At 37.3% G+C, this 21,665-nt stretch overlaps 1 protein-coding gene across 1 annotated transcript in view; it reads right to left on the minus strand.

Moving 5' to 3' along the window:
- Positions 1-7,009: 7,009 nt before the first annotated feature.
- KCND2 (potassium voltage-gated channel subfamily D member 2) overlaps positions 7,010-21,665 on the minus strand; it is a 299,209-nt gene continuing 284,553 nt past the window's right edge. The window contains exons 4-7 of the mRNA XM_040549987.1: positions 15,339-15,437; positions 13,701-13,796; positions 9,138-9,385; positions 7,010-7,534 (exon numbers count right to left, since the gene is read on the minus strand). Of these exons, the coding sequence (XP_040405921.1) occupies positions 7,357-7,534; positions 9,138-9,385; positions 13,701-13,796; positions 15,339-15,437 (621 nt within the window). The 3' untranslated portion in view covers positions 7,010-7,356. The remainder of the gene's footprint in view (positions 7,535-9,137; positions 9,386-13,700; positions 13,797-15,338; positions 15,438-21,665) is intronic.

Genomic DNA, 21,665 nt, shown 5'->3' on the forward strand with positions numbered 1-21,665 from the left:
GTAAACAAACAAAACAACAAAAGACAAATGGCAAACTATGGAATGTTTTGATGGTGGATTGCATTTTGTCAGGTTGGGGTTGCCTCCCATAGGCAGGGACACCTCCCACTAGACCAGGTTGCTCAAAGCCCCATCTAGCCTGGCCTTGAACATCTCCAGGGATGGGGCATCCACAGCTTCTCTGGGCAACCTGTGCCTGTGCCTCACCACCCTCAGAGTAAAGAGTTTTTTCATAATATCTAATCTAAATCTACTCTCTTTTAGTTTAAAGCCATTACCCCTTGTCCTATCACTATGTTCCCTGACAAAGAGTCCCTCCCCAGCTTTCCTGTAGGCCCCCTTTAGGTACTGGAAGGCTGCTATAAGGTTTCCCCAGAGCCTTCTCTTCTCCAGGCTGAACAACCCCAACTCTCTCAGCCTGTCTTCGTAGGAGAGGTGCTCTAGGCCCTTGATCATCTTTGTGGCCCTCCTCTGAACTCATTCTAATACCTCCATGTCCTTCTTGGGCTGGGAGCTTCAGAGCTGCACACAATGCTCCAGGTGAGGTCTCACAAGGGCAGAGTAGAGGCGGAGAATCACCTCCCTCACCCTGCTGACCACTCTTCTTTTGATGCAGCCCAGGATATGGTTGGCGTTTGGGGCTGCAAGCGCACATTGCCAGCTCATGTTGAGCTTCTCATCAACCAACACCCTCAGGTCCTTCTCCTCAGGGCTGCTCTCAATTCATTCTCCCCCCACTTTGTATCTGTGCTTGGGATTGTCCCTGCCCACGTTCAGGACCTTGCACTTGGCCTTGTTTGAACCTCACGAGGTTTGCATAGGCCCACCTCTCAAGCCTGTCAAGGACCCTTTGGAAAACCCTAAGTTCATTTTGGGGATCTCCTTTGCTAGCATGAATACTTTATGAGTTTGTAATCCTAACATTTGGACATTTCCTTTACTAGACTAAATCCTAGGCCACGTAAGACTACTAGACCCTGTGATAATTCCAAGTTTCAGCCTTCTCTAAGTACAACTGTGCCTCTAGTCCTGGGCTGCTTTTACTGCCCAAGTTGCTTGGTGTTAGGCTTCCCAGGTGGTTAAGAAGCACTGCAGGTAGGTGTAGTTAGGGCAGTAGTATAGCTGTCTGAACATGATGAGCTGGAGTATGCTCACTGGGACAGGCTTAGGGGTTAAGGCTTCTTCCATCTTGAGAAACGTGCATATGATAGAATACCTTGTGGAGTCTCCTTAGATCTGGATTAGGGCTCCTGAGCTGGGTTTGTGAGATACCTGTATTGCTGCTCTGCCTAAATTTTGTTTGTGCATCCTGTATATATATTAGAAATATAGTATTAAAATTATATTATGCATGTATGCATAGTGGTTAGACGTCGACTTGTGGTGATCCTCTGCTTTGAGATTGAGGAGTATTTATGTACCCAAGGTGCCAGTCTGACAAAGGAGGTTAGAGAAATGAACCTATGCCTGAGGTCATCCAGAATGAGATTTGTGTGTTTAGGGTGGAGATCAGTATGCCACTGTTCATTAAGCCCAGGATTACTTCTACAGCAGTGTAACAGATAGTGGAGGTACTTATATAGTCCTTGTGGGGGTTCCCAGTTCTTAGAGCAGAATGCAAGCAAGGTGTTGAAGAGCACCCTGAGAAACAGGGTCTACACATGTCCCTGGGATCTGCTCAGTTTTTCAATAAAGAAGTTCAATGCCTCTTGTTCAGTTCAAACGTTGAAAGGGATTTATCAAATCACAGCTAAAACATTAGGTCCAGGGGGTGGTGAATCCATACCATGAACAGAGAGATTAGGGGTTTGTGGTAGTGCTTCTTGAAAAATGATTTGGTGGGGGGTTCCTTCATTGTGGTAGGGCTCCTTCAATAAGGGACCAGTCTCCCAGACCAGTGTTTTTGGACTTCCACGATAACAAACATCTACAGTCTGGGTAACTTTTGGTTGGTACGCAGTTCCTAAGCCAGTCTGCATTCAGAATGGGGTTAGCTTAATTCAGGGAAAGATTTACATGTCAGGAATGATGAAAGTATTCCTTTTCTGGGAAAGAAAACTTCTATTTTGAGTATCTAACCCCATTTGTCAATCTAGGTCTTAGCTGTAAATTGGAACACTTTCAAACTTTTCTCTTTTTGTGTGATCAGACTATGAGCTGTCTATGTTTTTCTAGGGCTTGTTAAAGGAGCCTTAAAATTGATTGACTGGGTTGCTGTAAGTCTATTCTTTTCCTGCAGAGCTTTAGGATACAAGTAAGAGAGAGGCTGCTTGGCAAAAGGGGAACATTTAGAGATATTTGCAGCAGTGAGAACTACTTCAGTCTTTAATTTCCTTTTCCCGTTAGTTTTGCAGGAGTACCCAGAGGAGAATGGTGGTATATTCTTTCTTCTGTGCAGCATAAGCTGTAATGAACCAAATCTTTCTTGTCACAAGAAGCAACTATGGAGCTGCTCCTTAATGTTTTTCACAGATCACTTAATGTGTTAGGAAATGGGTCACCCCCTGCCCACATCAGACATTTCCATTCAGCCACACGAATCTCACAGTTGAGGGAACTTGCTGCAGCAGTGAGGTTGAGTGAGGTTTACAGGGAGATAATTTGGGAGTATGGGGATACTTTTAGGAGACAAACTTCACTATTCCTGGTCTTTGGACAAGGTATTGCTTCATCCACCAGCAGGTCATGAGTCAAGGCTTTCTGGAAGCATATAACTGCTTTATATATGCTTTATATGCTGCATATAACTGCTTTCTGTTCTTTAAAACCACCCATTTTGTAAAAGCACCCTGTAAATCTAAGAGAATATTATAAAGAATAAATAGTAAAAAGAGAGGCTGTTGGTGGCAGTGACAACACAATTATGATAAGGGAAATAATGTAATTATGATACAGGAAAGTGTTTTTAAAATAGTTTTTGGGTTTTTAAAATACTTTTTTGAATACTTTTTTTTTAAAATCTCTAAAGCATTATATTTAATTCATGTGAATTATTGAAATGAAATTGTTTCTAAAAACTTAAAACTCTGGTATGATAGACTTTTTTTTTTTTTTTAACAATTTGCGATGTCCTAAATGCATAAGATTTTTTATGCATCTGCTTGCTTTTTATTCAGCACTCCTCCGCCTTCAGTTGCTTGTTGTGCATACTTGTGCATACAGTGAAAATGGGTACTTGAAAAGTAAATAAATAATGCAGGCAAGTAAGAAACTAAATGGTCTAGGTAGTTAGGTATGTCTTACAGCCTTTGTCAATTTATCTATGTTGATGTTGTCCACTACTGACAGCTATTCTGTCTCTCCGGTTACACATCATTCTGCTGTGTAGTTACCGATCCTTTCTGTTCCAGGACACCTGAGCATCTTCAGATGTTTCTGTGGTCAATGGCAAAATAAAACCACGGTGAGCCCCAGTTACAGGCAAGAGAGCATATGAACTCCTAAGCATCCTCCCAGTCCAAATCTTTTCAATCCCGTCATTTTACTAATCTATCCTCCTCCAGACCGATTTTCTTCTTGAACGTCACCCTTTCCCACAGAGCATGTGCAGGTTGCAGTGTGCTCTTTGCTGCAAGTGCATTCGCTCAGCAGTGGGTGTGTTTCTACAGTGACTATATACAAAAATCTCAAAATGTAAAGCATATGTTTTCTGTTTCTGAAGACATTTTATGGGAGGACAGTCATTCTTCTTAAAAATGGTCTAGGATGGTTCAGCTCCTGATAAAGTTGACCATCATGCATGCCAGTGCTATGGCATAGGCAGCTGATAGATGAGCATCATCTGCACTGTCATTTGCCTCTTGCAAATGATCCGCAGTTTGTTGTTTGCTGCTGTGAAAGGAGTTTGATCACATCTGTGCACTAATATATCAAGGGAATTTGCTCTCAGACTTGAGGGGATTTTGTAGCCTGGGAGATATATCCAGGTGTCTGGATATATTCAAAACAAAGCAGAAATTTTTTGAAATATTTGAAAAATATTTTTGAAACAATTCAGTGCCCCAATTTTCTCTGCTGCTGTAGGCTGGGTAGGAACTGACAAAGGACTCCTCGTAGCAGCACTAATATTGAAGGGCAGCGGGGAAGGGAAATGTGGTGGCTGCCTACCCAGAGAAGGGCAACTCTGTGTTAATGGAGCATGCTGGTCTTGGTGGCTCTCTTATGGTTTGCATGGGCTCAGATGTGCTTGCCTGAAATGTGTACTGGGGACATTCATTGTCCTCAGACTTAGTGTTCCTTGACTCTTGGTAGGAAAAAACAAGTCCCATGAATAAGTTATTGCAAAACCAGGTTGACCCATTCAAGCATGCAGATGTTTTATTTAAATATTCCTCAAATGTCTATTTATTCAGCATAAAGCATGTATTATGCTGCCTTCTGAAATACGATATATGACTGTCAAACAAAATTGTCAAAAACAACAACCTCGGTCTCTTTGTATGATACACAGAAATAATTACATTTCATGTACAGTACAGATGCATTTTACACAGTCATCAACAGTCATTCACTACCAAAACAGTATTTAAATCACCTAAAACACCAAAAGAATGTGTATTTCCCAAATTCAGAATAAATTAATGGTTTTGCATGTAACATATGGAAATATAAGACAAGACTGCAAAATCATACTAAATTATTCCTTAAACTGTAATTTAAGAATGAAAGTACAGATTGATTCAGGGGTATAACTGTTATGCAAGTGTATTGCTGTAGTGTGATTTTTTTTATTTTATTTTTTTAATTCATGCGAAAAGGAGAATAAAGAGTTTTTAAGAGTCATGACTTGATGGAGTCAGTAGGTTTCCTGGGTTGTATGTAATCTGTCCCAAGCTGGCTTCAATAACTGCCTTTTTACATTATTTACCTGATGTAACTGGTCAAGAAGTACCATATGGCATTAAGCTGATTGCTAGTATCAAGGCAGATTTATATCAATAACTGTTTTAGCAAAAGGTTGAGACCAAGCCTTTTTTTTGTGAATGGCCATGGGTAGAAGGAGTATGTAAATAAAAGCTCTACGACCATTTTGCTTTTTTTTAACCCCATTAAAACTTAGGTAACTCACCAGCTTCAGCAGATCTACCACAATTTTCTAACAGGCTAGAAGGGACGAGAGCAATGCAATTTGATTGACTTCAGAAATACTCAGAGTTGGTGTTTTGTCAGAGGACAATCTATGATTCTGCTATCTATTTTGATCTAAAAGAAATTTAGAAGCTCAGTTTATAGTAAGTTATTCTGATTTGCACAAAAAGTGGGAAGTTAACTGCAAATTAGCTAAGCTTCTGAATAACTAAACAATAAGAAAAAAAAGTATTTCATTACGTTATATACTCCTTTTAATTGCAATTTAAGTCTAGTACGTGACGTTATATTTTGGTGTATATACTGTAGCATGATAGTCCATCATCTACTCTTCAATCTCTGTTGACATGTACAGAGAAATATTAGTATCTGTGTGCACTAAAACGTGGTATATTATCAGTGAGTTTCACTTTTTAGTGGGTGTTTTCTCCTAATGTAAATTTTAAGGTCAGTAGAATGCTAACAAATACTATTCTGAAATATATACTACTCAAACTATTTAATAAACTGTTAATCATTTATTGTAATGGCCTCTAATGCACCGAGCCTTTGATTTATATGCATATTTTATTTTGCAGACATGCAATCATTTCTGATCCAGTGTTCTCGATGTATATATGTATGTATTGATATGCATATATTCCATGTATATTTGATGTATATGATGTATGGTTGTTCATGTATATAGGAAACATTATGATACATCTTCTAACACACTCTTATGGAGAAAAATGACACTTTTTTATCAGAAAGGTTCCTGCTAACATCAATGCATTTTAAAAATGAAGCCAAAAAACCTTAACCAGCAGAGCCTTCGCAGTGCCTTCTAGGCCTGCCCACGTAGGCAAATTCCAGTTGATATCAATTGCATTTTTGTAGCTTCGGGATCCAATTCATTATTCTATCAGTGTTCTTAGGTAATTAAATATCTTGACACAATATAAATTCTCAAACAAATTTTAGGATGCAAGTTTACACATAATTACAAAAATAATTTAGTCATCATTTCTACTGAATACCTTTCAGTGTCTTCCACCTTAGCCAATACTCTGGATGCTGCAGAATGTCAGCGGGAAAGGTTTGGAGATAAGTGTTAGTGGATCCTCAACACACCTTTGTTGTAAATTCATTTCAAATAGTATTGATCCTGTAACAGTACATTGGAACAACAGATTTGTTCTGAAAATACAGAAGTAGACAAGATGTCTACGGAACAAATGACTATGCCGCTTCGTCAGTAGCCTTAAAATCCCAAACAGTACAGTAACATTGGAGTGGACAATGAATTGTCATGGAAATAGAGGACAGTGGACAAAACAAACAGTGATTGAGTAGCACATTTGTGATGCAGAGTTTGGCTGTAAGATTATTTAAATGTTTGCAATTCGCAGTTTATAGTGTAGATGAAGTTGTGTAAAATACCTTGAAGAAAAATAAATCCTGATTCCTGATACAACAGGTGTACAATGACTTATTGCAGTTGTAACAGTACCTAGGAAGCAAGATAAAACAATAGTAAATATTGAACTAACTGAACACTTTTAGTTCACTAATGAGTGTTTAAATATGAAATACTGTGTTTTTCAAAGGGAAGTTATTTGTACAACTACCATGGAACATTAACAATCAGCTTTTTGTAAGTGCACAGAAATGCCCCTTTCTACAGTAATATTTTATCATGCCTAATCTGAAAAACAACAAAAGTAAACTGAGATCACAGCTCCAAATAATTTCAGCATGCATTATGGTTGTATTTATTTCAGTCAGTACAAACATATTTCATATGAGCATTTTTTTTCCCTTTTTCTTTTTTTTTTTCCATAGTTTCTCAACAAGTTTGTGGTTGTTTATTAACAGGAGAGAAAAAAAGACAAGTTATCAAAATGTTTCTCATTTTGCATTCAGCAGGAACACAGGTTTGTTTCTATTTTTTTGTTTCTTTTTTTTTTTCTAAAAAGAGCTCTCATGATAAGAAGAAGCATCAATGGGGACATTTCATTGTGCTCATATAGTAAGTCAGGATAGTCACAGAAGCTTCCACCGTGTGTCAGTTCCAACAGTGTGTAGAAACTCCATTTGGTTCACATGCTACAACACCGAGACCCACAAAGTGCTGTGGTTCTCCTGAACCTCTCAATCCGTTGCTGCTGGCACACACATCAAGGGGTGTTGTCTTTGTCAGCTCTCTCATTCCTTAGGACTTGTTTCCCACTGCTCCAGCTCAGCTTGCAAGTGGTCTTTATTCTAATTTATAAATAATTCCTTGTTTTACAAAGCAGATACTCTGACAATGTTTCCTCCTGAATATTCGGGAGACTCTGGCCTGTCATCTCCTTCAGGTGTGGTGACTGGAGGTGTTGGGATGCTAATTATTGCTGTAGTGACGTAAGGCTGCTCGCAGTTTAGTTTAACACACTCTTCCACTTTGGCATTTAAGCTGGATCGGCTGGAGGAAGAAACAAAAACCCATAAAGAAAGAAAGCCCATGTTACGGCAAACCTCTTGTACGCCCAATTCTACTGCCTCAGCTGGTCCTCTTTTGTGTTACAGAGCTCAGAGGCTTAGAGGTGCAAAGTGGCACCACCCTACGTACCCCAGTAGCAGGTATGGACAAGGAGAAGGCCCGCTTTCTGTCTTCCTTCCCACCCAGAAGTTTCAGTACTTCTAAGACATTCTCAGCTCATCACCTACATTGTTTCTGAGCAGGGGAAGCATTTGACCTGCTCCCTGCAGAAAAATAAACAGCATTGTCAAGGCTTGCTTTGCAGAAAAGTGGAAACTAAGGGGTAGTCCCAGTACCCTACTGATTCCTCCATGCCATATTTATCTAAGAGCATTTTGTATGTTATATATCCTCAATAGTAAGACACGGTGATGTACACACTGAGTTACAATGTTCATGGAGTTGCTGCAATACCTCAGCATCATAAGAAAGTTAAAACTCAGACTTATTTGAGGTGAGACTGGCACTATGAGCTTGTGTTTTTAGCTTGTTTGCTAGCACAAAGCTGGTGCATTGTATTTCTATGTACTCTGTGACTGGAGGTGTGGTGCAGGAAAGTCCTCTAGCAGGGAAAGGAAGGATCCAGGCAGAACATTTCCTGAAAATCTAAAGATTGGAGCTTTGTGCTGGCCAAGAGGTCTCATTGCACAGCAACTGAAAAACTCCATTAGCTACAAGCTGCTAAATTGTTCATGGAAGTGAAATCCAAACCTAATAACTGTTTAAAGTAAGCTACTCAAAATGTCACTTAACAAGACAATCTTTATATCACGTAGTGCTGAGAACGCTTCTTTGTTAAATGCCAGCACGTTTGAGTTCAATGGCAAACACTTTTGAGTCTCCCGAGACCTTTGCTGTGTTTTCAGAGATGGTGCTCAGGTATATCCAAAAGCCAAATGGTTTATTTCTAAGAGCAGAGATTTTCAGCAAATTACAGAGTCTTAAACTGCACTTTCCTCACTTTTGTGATAACTCCTCAAATGGGAAAATAAATTTTTCTTAACCATTTCATATTTTTTTGTTTAGAAGAGTCTATCTTATGGCTAAAACACTTGGGACTCTGGGAATCTAATTTAGTTTCCCCATTCTGTCTTAATTTGAGGTCTTATTTGTGCTATGTTTCTGCACCAAATTAATAGCACAACAGCAGTGATAAAACTTTCTTTCATTTCCCATTTGCTCATCTTGTGTGTCTGAATTGCAAATTTTTCTGTGCTGCTTCTTATGTGTTTGTCCATGGCCAGTACTCTTTGGTGCTCTATATAATTTGGAGTCCCTGGATGCTATTCTGTGCAAAGAATACACAATACTTTGTGGGGAGGACATGAGACGACAGAAATGCAAAGAGAGGGACTATTCTATTATCTTAGAATTAAGTCTAGAGAAAATTAAGTGCAGGGGATATTTCAGTCCTACTGTTCATTTTTGGATGACAGCTTTAGTTTTATCTTTAGCCTCCCAGCTCACTTGTGGAGACCACGACACATCAACATCTCTAACGACTGAAGGGGTTTCAGCTCTTGGTGCGTTGATGCATAAGAGGTACCTGTTAGACAGAGGTGTCCTCTCCACACATCTGATCTGGATGGTGCTGAGCTCTTGTACACTGCCTTGACGGCTGCCAGCAATGGTGGTGTTTGGGATGCGGTAGGTCTTTTTATGTCTTCGTGAGCAGCAAGTGCTGGTGACACCTTGTTGAGATGACAGAGAGGGGCTGTGGCTTGGGGGTCTATTGACTGTAGAAACCTCCATGCAGCTCTCTTCATAGACTTGTTCATCCACAAACTCGTGATTCTAGCCCAGAGGAAGCCAACAAAGGGACAAAGCATGCACACAAAGTTAAAGTGAATGTATTAATCATGCTCGTTTAAAGGCTTAAATTGACACAACTGAATAAATTGGTAAAGTTAGACAGCTTAGTCTTGATTATAGTGTTTAGCCCCTATTAGTCTGGGCTGAATACCAGTACAAATGTAAACACTGGAACAAAACTCTCAGGGCTCTTGACTACAAAAGAAGTAATTCAAATTCTTTTGTAAAATAGCTTATGATCACAATGTAGCTTGCACTACGAATATCTGTATAATCTATGGAGTGCCACAAAATCAGGGATTAGGTTTATTAATAAAAATAAAAGTGGTGCTTATGTAAATGCCCTAAATGTCATTTGAAAATAAATAAGATTTACTGTATGAAACCATAATAAAATAAAATTCATAAATATTTTCCAGCTGTGATTTCCACACTTTCTTTGTGAGCTGAAGGGTGTAAAATAGTGGTCCTGATTATAGTAGATGGCAACAACAAAACAAAGGGGAATTTTTACAATAATTTAGAAGTGACAGCCCAAACTAAACAGATTAAAACATGCTCACATGCAGTTTGAAATATTTTTCTAAAATATTTCCAGTTACCACTGGAATCAGTCTACATATCCTGTGGATGGTTTAGGGGACATGTTTTAAGTAGTTTTACACTCTTCTCAGTCTCATTCACTTCAAGTTTGTTAGCCTGCTGCATTTTTATGCATCGGAATGAAAAAAATCCCCTGAAGAACAATACACTAATTGGAAAGGTGCTCATGTTTTCCAGGAGAATTATAGCGTAGTGCAAATATAACATATGTGAGCAAAATAAATAGAATAATAATTGTAGCCATATGTTTGCTAGAAATGGAAATACCTTCATAGACATTATTATTATTTCTATTTCTTCTCTTCTCCTTCACTCAAACTTAAATTTGTGTGGAATTGACTGGTGTTGAAGCATACCAATTTCAAGTGATATGGAAAGAATTTGCTTGACAATCAACTTCTATTAGGCATGTGTCAGCCACAAAAAAATATTTTGAATGCTATCACACAGTGGACAGAAAATTCAGAGAGAAAAGTGACCTAATCACGATCCTTAGATTATGTTCAGTGGGTTATATTCTGTTTGCCAAGATCTCTGCTAGTTTTCTGATTGAAAGTAATTTTGTTCTTCCTAAAACTTTTATGTAGTAACCGACAAGAATTCAATTAGTAGGGTCCATTAAGGAGAGCCATTGAGTGAACTTCTAATATAGACTGGAATAATTTTGAAATGATATAAAGGCTCAAGTTAATTAATAAGTATAATAAAATAGATTAACTGTTTTTACATCAGCTAAAAATAGCCTGTAAAATATAACTTCCAATACAATTATTTTAATTATTAATGTAAGTTTTAGAATTCAATAACATTGCTCACACTGAATTTCTTAGGGTAGAAAAGATTTCGTCTTATTGGCTTTAAAATGTTGGAAAATAGAATATTTCTTTGCTTAACTTCTTTTGGTTGAGGTTTACACCAAATTATATTTAATTCAAAAGATGAGGGGAGGCTAAGAAGGCATCTAACTCTTGCTGTTTTACCATGAGCCAGCTACTTGCTAGATTCCACAGAATGGGGGCCCAAAATTTCAGCTTCCCACTTAAATTTTTGGAATGTATGATCTGACCAGACAGTTGCAGAATACAACTTGGAGCCCATGAATACATTTTTGTGTTCATGTGTCATATGAACATCAGTGCCAGAAACAGGACCCAACAAACAAGGAAAAGAAAAGTAGATTGTAGTCAACTTTAGGAAACAAGATAATACTTGCATTATAGATTCTTAAAAATAAAGACTTCTGTTTAAAATAAAAATAAAGGCTTACATATTCCACCACTATAATTAGAGGAAATTTGAAAATTTTGGTGTTGAATCCAGCTCCCACCAAATGAATAATTTTTTTTTCATGATTTCTGTGATAGTTTGACACGACCTGTGGCTACTACTAGGTTTTTAAAATATGTGTGTAATGTTCATCTATGGAACATTTTTAAGGCAGATTACTATTATCAGGTCCTAGTATAAAATGTCTCAGAAATGTTCCAAAAGGACCCATTGTGAACCCTGGAAAAGTAGCTACATTTTATGCTGCGAGACATTCTGTCCTACAACCCATTGTATAAAAATAAATATTCTGAAAGTAAGAATGGAAAAAACATAAGCAACCATGAGATGAGATTACTAGCTAGTGATGTAACAGATGTGCCATTTTATTTACACGGAAATGCTGTCAAAAACAGAACATTATATATATACATACATCATATTTTAATTTAGCAATGTCTGTAGGTAGAAAACTTTAAAGTCTTTTAGAAAGAGTAGTAGTAAAACTTTCACATTGATCTCCATCAAATATAGTAGAAGCATTACCATGTCTTTTAATGGAAAACTAGATCATAAAGTTAAGATGAAATAGCATGAAGTTTCCCTATGTATCCAGAACTTAAAAATAAATTGCAAAATAGATTTCACAGAATCACAGCAGGTCATCTGGACCTGCCCCTAGGGCAGTGCTCAGTTGGGGCAGCCTCAAGCTGTCAAGTTGTTCAAGCCTCAAGCCGTTCAAGACCACGTCCACGTGGCTTTTAAGAATCTCCAAGGAGGGAGACTCCACAACCTCTCAGGGCAACCTGTGCTAGTGCTCAGTCACCAGCACTATATTTAAATAAATAAATAGATAAATGTTTTCTGATGTTTAGACAGAGCCTCTTGTGTTTCAGCTTGTGCTCATTGCCTCATTTTGAGCCATTTTTTCTACCTTGTGCTTTTTAACTGTTATCTGAAAATGTCTTAAAATGTTAGATTTCAAGGAGGGTTTGGGAGAGGGAGTGGTATTGATGCAGCAATGGGAAGAGAAGTCATGCCATAACTGTAACCTTTGATTTGGCTTCTGAGAATAAGATACTTCATTTGTGCAAAAAATAAATAAAAAACAGAAGGAGACTGCAGAACGTGTCATGGAATTTGTATCTGAGCTAGCTGTCCAGACACCGGTATTGTACGTCTTCATTTTTGGTGAGCTGTATCCTATTGGCAATCTCTTTTTTTTTTTCTTCTATTAGTGACTTATTAATAAAAATGGATAAAAATCACAAAAATACTTAACCTAGATATTCAGCACTCACTAACTTGATCAAGTGTTTATAGTGTTTGTCAAGAAATGCCATAGTACAAGGCATATGGATGGCCTCTATCATATATTTTTTCCATGCAACCAGAACTTATAAAACTAGATGTAAATTTGTAAATGGTGGTCTAATGGATGTTGACCAATGTACCTACAATATAAGGTAAATTTTACATAGCAATATAACACCTGCAACTATATGAAAATACAGAGAGATATTTTTAGCATGCCTTAATGTGAAATTCCCAAATCTAGAAAGATTAAATTAAACATAATTAATATTTATGTTAGTTTCCTTAGAAAGTGATAAAAGAGGAAGCAATATAAAGTTAGGGATGATTAGGTTTATTGCTGTGACCTTAACTGTCCAAATACATACTATTAGTAAACATTGCATTTAGATAGTACTGAATTATAACTCTGCTGTAGTTTATTATCCTTTATGGCTGTATAATTATTCAGATATTGACCAGGGAAAAATATAGACAGCACATGATAAGTAGTTCTTTTGATTAATAGGGAGTTTCAAATCTAGATGAGTGTATTTGGGCTGTTATGAATTGAGTCACTGATTTCTACAGGGACCTCAGTGTCTAAAATGAAGCCAAAAGACTTTGAAGCTTTGCACCTACAACTGGATTAAACATTTGAATCTTCAAAATAAGATGCTTGGGGATCCTCCTGTGCAATTGCTTCAGTGAGAACCATAGTCATGGTAGAGGAAACATTCAGCAGCTCTCTATACCAAAGCTTTGACTCCACAGTTTTGAATATGTAAGGACTACAAATGATGTCTTATGAACTGTACTGCGGAAAAGTGCAGATGTTAGCATTATGGAATGTATGAAAACCACTCTGAAGGTCACATTTGCCCCTACACTAGACTCATGTCACAATATCTTTCACCTTAGATGAGGCTGTCATCCAGGTTCTTTCTCTTATTTACATTCAGAGGGTATAATGTTTTAAAATATGATAAAATGGCTTCTCTAAAAAAAAAAAAAGAAAAGAAAAAAAGCTAAACACTTTCACATAAAGGCTTATTAATTAGAAGAAATACTGAAAACATTCAGAACTACACTGATGTTGGAATTTACAGGAAAACACAGTCCTTTTTTTTCTTACCGTAGTTTTTTCCAGGCAGTGAAGCAGGTGGTGGTGCTGTGTTTCAAAGGAAGAGCCAGATTTGCTAACAAAGGCCTGTTCTTCTTCACTGGAGGACTGTTAATACAAAGAACTCTATTATTCTCATTTATGAACAAGAGGGCTCTTATCCAAATATTTTATCAGAACTAATCTGGATTGTATACTGCAGCATAACAACGTCTCATCTACATGGGATAACACAAATGACCTTGGATGCAATTACCTTTTTGCTTTTGATTTAAATATATATATTCATATCCTTGCTTTGCGTTTTCTTTTAAATATTTCTATCTTAGGTCTTTTATGTGTATATAGGTGGACTAGTACAATTTCCAACTACAATCTACACATGATCTTTGAATGTTGAATTAATATTAAAATTATCATAAATTCCAGTGACAGTAATTTTTTATTATTAATATATATATATTTTTCCTGGGAACATGTCTTATTGGAAGGAAAACGAACATAGTTGTCCTCCTGGGATCATTTCACAGCACTAAGGAATTTGTGGTATTGCTGCTTACACAAAAATTCACGTCAGTGATCTCAATCTTCTGACTTCAGAAAGCATACAGCAGATGTTACTGACACAGAATGAAGAATTAAGTAGAAAGCATCCACTGTTTATTAATTGCTTTTGTAATTATTCACTAGACAGCAGAAAACTAAATAGGGGAGGAAGTGGGATAATAGGAGAGATTACAATTCAACTTTGGGATATTTGAAAGCTGCATGGCAATTAAGCCATTTGGTGTCTCTTTCTTTCAAAGATTTGAATTCTTCCATGCAGAAGAGGAAACAAGTATTCTGCCTGCTCCTCTTTTATGCTAAATCACACAGCCACTTCCTCCTCTTCTGGCTATTTGCTAGAATGATAGGCTTTTTAACAGTTTTTAAACAGAAAGGTCATAGAGGAATGAAAGCCTTCCTGTATCCCCCAGGGAACTGCCAAAACACCAGAAAATGGCAGGGACTAAGAAACACTGTGTCTTCAGTCTTTCTCAGCTGGTTGCAGCTCCGAGCAGCCCAGGGGCCACCTCCAGCTGCTCACAGCCACGCAGCCACTGCACATCCTGGTCCCAGCTGCTGCCTGGGCTTCCTGTTACTAGTCTGTGCTGCATTCGGAGGTAATCACTGAGATTTTCTCCAGGAAAAAAAAAAATTAGGTGCTTCCAGGGAACATTTTTCACTCTGCAACACCCCTTTGTGCCAACAGTACTCTACAGCTACTTTTATGAGAAAACATCACCCATGTTCTAGGTGTCTAAAGCCAAATGAGATAAATCCAACATACATCCTAAGGGGCAAAAACTCTGTTTTCTTAATGGGGTCTTCTGCAGGATTTACTTCTAAAACTGTGGCTTACATTGAATCCAGCATTTCTATCTGGCCATTTTAATATTATCATTATTATTATTTTATTATTACCCTATCATCAGCTCTCATAAGCTACCTTTAACATAACAATTGTCCAGCTTATCCTCCCTTAACCTACCTCTAAAGATAATATTGCCTAAAGACCCAAGTTGACTTGCCCTGGTGATAAATAGAATAAACTGCTGCTGGGCTATTATTAAGCTGTTACTCTGGAGGCAGAGAATACAAAAACATTACCTGCTGCAGCTGGTTACTCAGTAAGCCATTTCGTTTGCTCTGCATGTAGGCATTAGCACTCCCACTCTTTGCAGCACGAATTCGAGCAAGTCTGGCTTTCTGTGTAAATAGACAAAAAGGAAGAGTGTCAGTTGTACTTATATCCATTATTGTGTTTATCTAAAACTGCTAATTGGAACCAGCTGCTTATGAATACCAATGTCATAATCACTGAAAGGCTGCATTGCATCGGTACTCCAGGTGGTGCAAATCAAAAGTGTCTTCCCATATAAATGCAAAAGCCAAAAGTTTTTATTTGTTTGCATGCATCAGCTAACAAGAACAAAGATTTTGGAGAGGAGATTAGACAGATCCGCATGTAAGAGACTCCTGCTTTTTTCCTGGCTGTGACTTTGCCACTTTTTATGCCTTGTCAGGATCAGGGTCAGGAGCATGACTTCCATCTCGGCTGCTTCCTGCAGTGAATATCTCTTTTTAGGGGAAGAAATAATTTAGAAAAAAATATTATTACAACTACCATGAGCTAGTTTCTCAGAGGCTTCTGATTTTCGAAAGTAACAGAATGTGGTGGTTGCTTTTACATTGTCTCCCATCTAAGTTTCTGAATGTCTGCCAGGCCTTTTAAAGCCTTTTTATCTCTTCGTGTGTATTTCTATAATCAGCCTTAAAAGTTATCATTGCTAAACATAATATACCCATAATTTGACTTTTTGGAGTCAGCATGTGTCCAATTGCTGAGAGAGAGGAGATGTGGACTGGGATTTCTCAGGTGAACCTCCTTGCTTATGTAGGTGACATTCATCCCAGAGAAGGTGGTGGTGAGTGAAGGATGCTTTGAATCCACTGACTTGCAGAACAGTCAGCAGCCAACGTTAGGGGAAAGTATAAAGAAAAGAGTCTCTTAACACATATTATGGAAAATGGAAGCACTTATTTTTGGAATGGTCTCTTGGTTCTTTAATTTTTGTGGCTGGTTCCTTGTATATATCAAAGCTTTCTGATTCTGAAAGCCAAATGCAGAGCAGCACCTGGAGTTGAATGGCTGCTGAAGCGCAGAGGGAGACAAGTGAAGAACTTGAAAAACTGAGTTTAATACATTAATTAGGATTTCCATTCCTGACAATTGCTCAGTTGATATTTTGAGAAGACAGAGGGAACATGTATCTCCCTCCTCCCAGTTTCTTTGGCATTAAATGTCAACATGAAATGATTGAGAATCCCTGAGCGCTTAACATAGAGAGAAGCAGCCTGGTCACTGCAGGCACCAGATCTCCTCTATGGCATGTTTAATAATTGACTATGAGGAATGACTCAACACCATGCTTCTTTGCACTTACATTCTCAAACTCACAGATCTTCTCAACAGTGAGCCAAGATATTCATGACAGCTAACAGCAAATGTTCTAGAATCTGGCTGATATGTTTTTTATTTGTTATCTTTTAATTTTTCTGAAAGAAAATAAGATAATGCTGTGCATGTGTGCATCACTGAGTCAAAAAGACCACAACGCCTCATTTTGTGATCTGTCAGCCATTTTAGAATAACACATTGGTTTGTCATCTTCCTCTATGTACACAGCCCTTCCAGTTGTCAGTAAATGGACCTTATCCTAAAGGACAAAGTTAAGGAACGAAGTGCCTTGGTCCCACAGTACTTCTGCACAGGCCAATGGTGTGGTTAAGGCCAAGTCTTCAGGACTGGTAATTAAAAATCCTCTTGGACAGGCAGAAGATAATTTTTTTTTCAAGGTGGAACACTTGAGAAGCGACACCAGCATGGTGGGCTGAAGGCTGAGAGAAGAGCTTTGTCTGTACTGCAGAATACAGTCTTGTCAAAACACGTTTATGGGTTACATTCATGAATAAGTGAAAGGTCTCTCTTACCACTACTCTTTATCACTAGGAGCTCAAGATGCTTTAGAGATGCTGTTGCAGGGTGCAGCTTGGAGTCTCATAAATAAGTGATTTTGGTCACAAAATTTTTTCAGGATTTACAAAGAAATTCATTAAACTTAACGAACAAACATACTGACATTAATCATGCTTTTTCTTTTAGCTCGTATATTCATTTCCTCTTACAGTGACTGAGGTAATAATTATGGTGCAGCACCATTTAATAAAGAAAAGTAAAAAATATAACAGTTCATCAGACTATCTTAATGTATTGATGTGCTGCAACACATATAATATGAAGGTTGTATTTTCCATGTGAAGATTTTAAATTGCTTTGTAAATATGAATGTGTTGTATCTTAGAAAGCATTTGTGAGATGGAAACTCATAGCTTACATCTTCCTAGCTGAGACTCATAAAGATGGCCAGAATTTACACCATTTGCTAAAGTGAAGACAATAAAACTATTGCCAAGAAATGAACCAGATATTGTGGCTTGCCTGCTTATATTTCAGCTTATAGGAAATACTCCTGAAACTGGGAGTGCTTACAAACCTGTCACAAAAATGATAACATTTCTTTTCAGTGATTCTGTCTGATTAATCAGAGCCTGCAGCATTAGCAGTCCAGTGACTTCCCACATTTCTTACCAAGGAATCGTTCAAAGCTCATATCAGCTACAGGATTTTAAGGGCTGGGTGCTAGGGATTGAATTCCCATGAAGGACATCAGAATGATGTGATGACATCAAAAAAAAATGTGGTTATGGAAGAATTATATTTTCCTTTAGTCTGAACTGCACTTTCTGTCACGTATAACAGAAAAGGAGTGATAACTGTCCCTTTCAACCACTGCAATATCCTTCCTAACTCTCCTTTCATGGAATATCTGATAAACAAAGAAGGGATTAAATTCTCCTGCAATAGGTTAACTGCTTTGCTATGAGATTTTCCCTCTTAGCCTTTCAGTGTGAAACCTTGACTTTGGTAATTTTTACATTGTGTGGGACAAAAACAGTGAGCTAAAACACAGTTCTTTTACTTATTGGGATGAAATTCCAGCTGTTAGGATGAAATTCCACCACAGACATTCTATCTGATGCTTTCTAAAGAAACCAATGATCAGTTCCAATCCTTATAGCATCCCTTGTATTGCACTGAACAGTGTTGAATGTTTCACTTTGTTTTCTACCTTCAAATTTTGTAACTTAAAGATGGATCCTTGTCTATGACTGCATTTATAGAAACCTTACGAAAATAAACTGCTTTTCTTCAACAACTGCCTGTTCTGTCAGTTTTAGAAGATAAACACTTATTTTCTCAAGGTTTTAAATAATGCTGAGTGTAGGGGATATTTACAACATCCAGTATTCAGCACTCAAGGTAACCTCAGCTGTCTAATTGTAGTTAGAGAGATTTTTATCAGAAATACTTTAGGGCAAAGATTATTGTGGTACTGGGAATCATTTTTAACAAGAACCTCATTTGCTATTCAAGGAGCCAGGTAGACTACCCTTCTAATTTAGTACCTCCTGTAGTCTCCTGTCTGCTACTCTCCAGACTGCTTAACTCTTTGTTTATCAAAACTGAAAAAGTACTGATTACTTACCTTATTGTCTTTATGTTTGTTATTTTTATCATGATCTTGTACAATTGCAAAATTAAAATTAAAATTCCTTCACAGTCATTATGTAGCTCCTATAACAGTGTAGCAGTGGCCAAAATGATCTGAATATTAGTCTCATTGTGTTTATGTCTTTTTTTTTTTCCTTGCCTCTTTGGTCTTTCATAAATCCATCCTATGTGTTTGTTTTCAAGTGAAAAATCAGGCCCACATTCCATGCTCCGATTTTCTAATTTTCAGTAATTGCAAATAATTGACTTTAGATTAGCTGAAAATAATTTATAGAACATCAGCATGTAGTACAGAATAAAATGCTGTTTACTTTGGAAGCTAATGGATATGCAATTAAAAAAGGTTCATATATTTTTTGAGTTGTGCCTTGCTTTCACAATCTATTCAAATTCAGTAAACACAAGTTTTATGTGCTTTTGTGTTAAATTTAAAACTCTTGGATAAGTTGTTCCATTAGTTATATCTCTACAACACCACTGAGATTAATATCCTATTTAAGCTTGAAGAATTTATATTGTCTAGCATGGTTCCTTATTGCAAAAGCTCAGCTCTGGATTACTAGGTACTATTGCTGTAATTCATTCTTGAGCTATTTATATTTATGTAGTAACTAATTAGTCATAACTTGACAGATAAATACATGATGTACAATCAGTAAATAATGAAATATGAGCCCAGCCAATCTTCGTGATATATTTTGTTAAGGTAGAAGACCATAATCATACGAAAGAATCAAGTTGAATAGCATGTATTAAATCTGATTTTGGAGATAATAGTCATTTTGCCTTTATTTTTTCCTTTTGTTTTTCCTTTTGTTTCCACATGGACCAGTCACAACATATCTGTCATTAAATTTGCCACCTGAAAGCAATGATGAGAAATGAAAATAACTTAATCTCCTCAAGTTGTCTCTAGGTGAGAGAAGCTCCACAAGCAGCCTTCTTCAAAACTATCTTCTCATTTGTGATAAATCTGCTTGAGGAAAAAGTGTAGTAAGACTGTAGAGCATAATTAGTTCTGCCCTGAATGTCAACTCCCATGAATATCTATTTTGGATTATTTATTTACTTATTGCCAGAAAAGGTCAGATTCTTGGACATTATTATCTGATAGAAGAAAATATTCTGATGAGCACAGATAGTTTTTCTTTTTTTTATTTATTTATTTTACTTTTAATCTATTTTGTTTGTTTGTTTATATTGAGGTCTGTTTTATGACAATATATTTCTGTGGTTAGAAGTAAGATCTTCCTTCAAAATGCATTCAAACTGAGATGGTATATAAGTAAATTTCTCTATTCCATTTTCTCTTGGACATTAATGTGCAGCATTATTATTATTATTTTTTTTCCTAAAAGAAGCAAGTGACATTTTCTAAACCTGAATGACAGTGCATAACTCAATAGATGTATATATTTGTGGTCATATGTCTCTTCCACCAGTGTAACATGAGACAACATTTTTCTGCTGAAAATTCTGAGTTCTTCTGATACTAGATTTCAATGCTTCACTGAAGAGGAACTCTCTCTAGAGTTTCCTCACAGCCCAGATTTTTTGTCATTTCTGAAGACTACCTTGATTAAACTTACATATGAGATACTAGTAAAGGAAGTTCCACAATTCCAGTATCCAATCTTCTCAATAGGATGGAAGCCTGTTGTAGCCAACAAGAAGTACTATCTCCTGCAAGGGTTCATGCTGTGCTCCATAGAACAGCAGTTTCTTCCAAGCTTGTGTTCTTCGGCCTTACAGAATAGTAATAAGGGTGTCTTCTTAAGAAACATTTACTTTAGAAAACTGTGTAGAGCTTCTATTGCCTTGAATGAAGCAGGAATTTCAAAGTTCAATAATTCAACCTTTTTGCTTGAATATTCTTATGCAAAGCTATACTTCATAGGTAAATATTGCTAAGTATGGACTATACTGTACCCAAGAAGTTCTTTTAGTTGACTTTTCTTTCAGTCCATCAGAGCAACAATCAGTTCATAACTTCTCAGTCATTTTAGAATGAGAGAGGAGATTAGCTTTGCAACAGGAGACATCAATAAAACACACACAGTGCTACATTAACCAGACCTCCAAGCCATTTTCTCCAAAGCAAGAAGGGAATAAACATGGTCAGAGTTAATCTCTCATCCTTACTGTTGGCATTATTCTGTGGAGCAGTGGGAAAGAGATTTTGCAGGATTGCCATTCATCACTCCATATTCCTGTTTGTGACAAACAATGAGCTCGCTGTTTTTCCAATGAGAAAAAGTCAGTTACTAAGCAGTTTCTATTCAGGAAGAGATTATAGGAAATATCAGCCAGTCTGCCCATCTAATTTTTGCAAATTTCCCTCCTCCTCACTGGAAAGTGCAAATCAGACATAGAAAATTTTGTTTCACAACATACAGTAGGAGACTATGCCTATCTGAAGTAAGGCTGGTTGCTTCTGTAGTCATTATGAAAGCTCAGAATAAGCACATTGATTGCTGTGATCAAGTAGATCTCTTATCCATGACTGGAACAATGCTCTGAAGCACAGTAATGAAGCACTGCTGGTACAGATGGTTCTTTTACTCTTTACCAGTGTTACATGAACAGAACTGAAAAGTTCTCTACAAAAGCAATGTAGTGTAAAAGTGTTGTATTCTCTGAATTTTCCAGCTGTGGGAGAGGGGAATATACAGCTGGAACTAGCACATGGGAGAAAACACGATGTAAAAGGATGTGTGGAATTAGTAGGTGAGATCATTTAGCTCACCAAAGCAGTCTATATTTGAAAAAAAAATGTTTCCACGTGTCTCCAGCAAGAAAGG

The sequence above is a fragment of the Cygnus olor genome, chromosome 1 (assembly GCF_009769625.2).
Source record: "Cygnus olor isolate bCygOlo1 chromosome 1, bCygOlo1.pri.v2, whole genome shotgun sequence".
Taxonomy (NCBI): Eukaryota; Metazoa; Chordata; class Aves; order Anseriformes; family Anatidae; genus Cygnus; species Cygnus olor.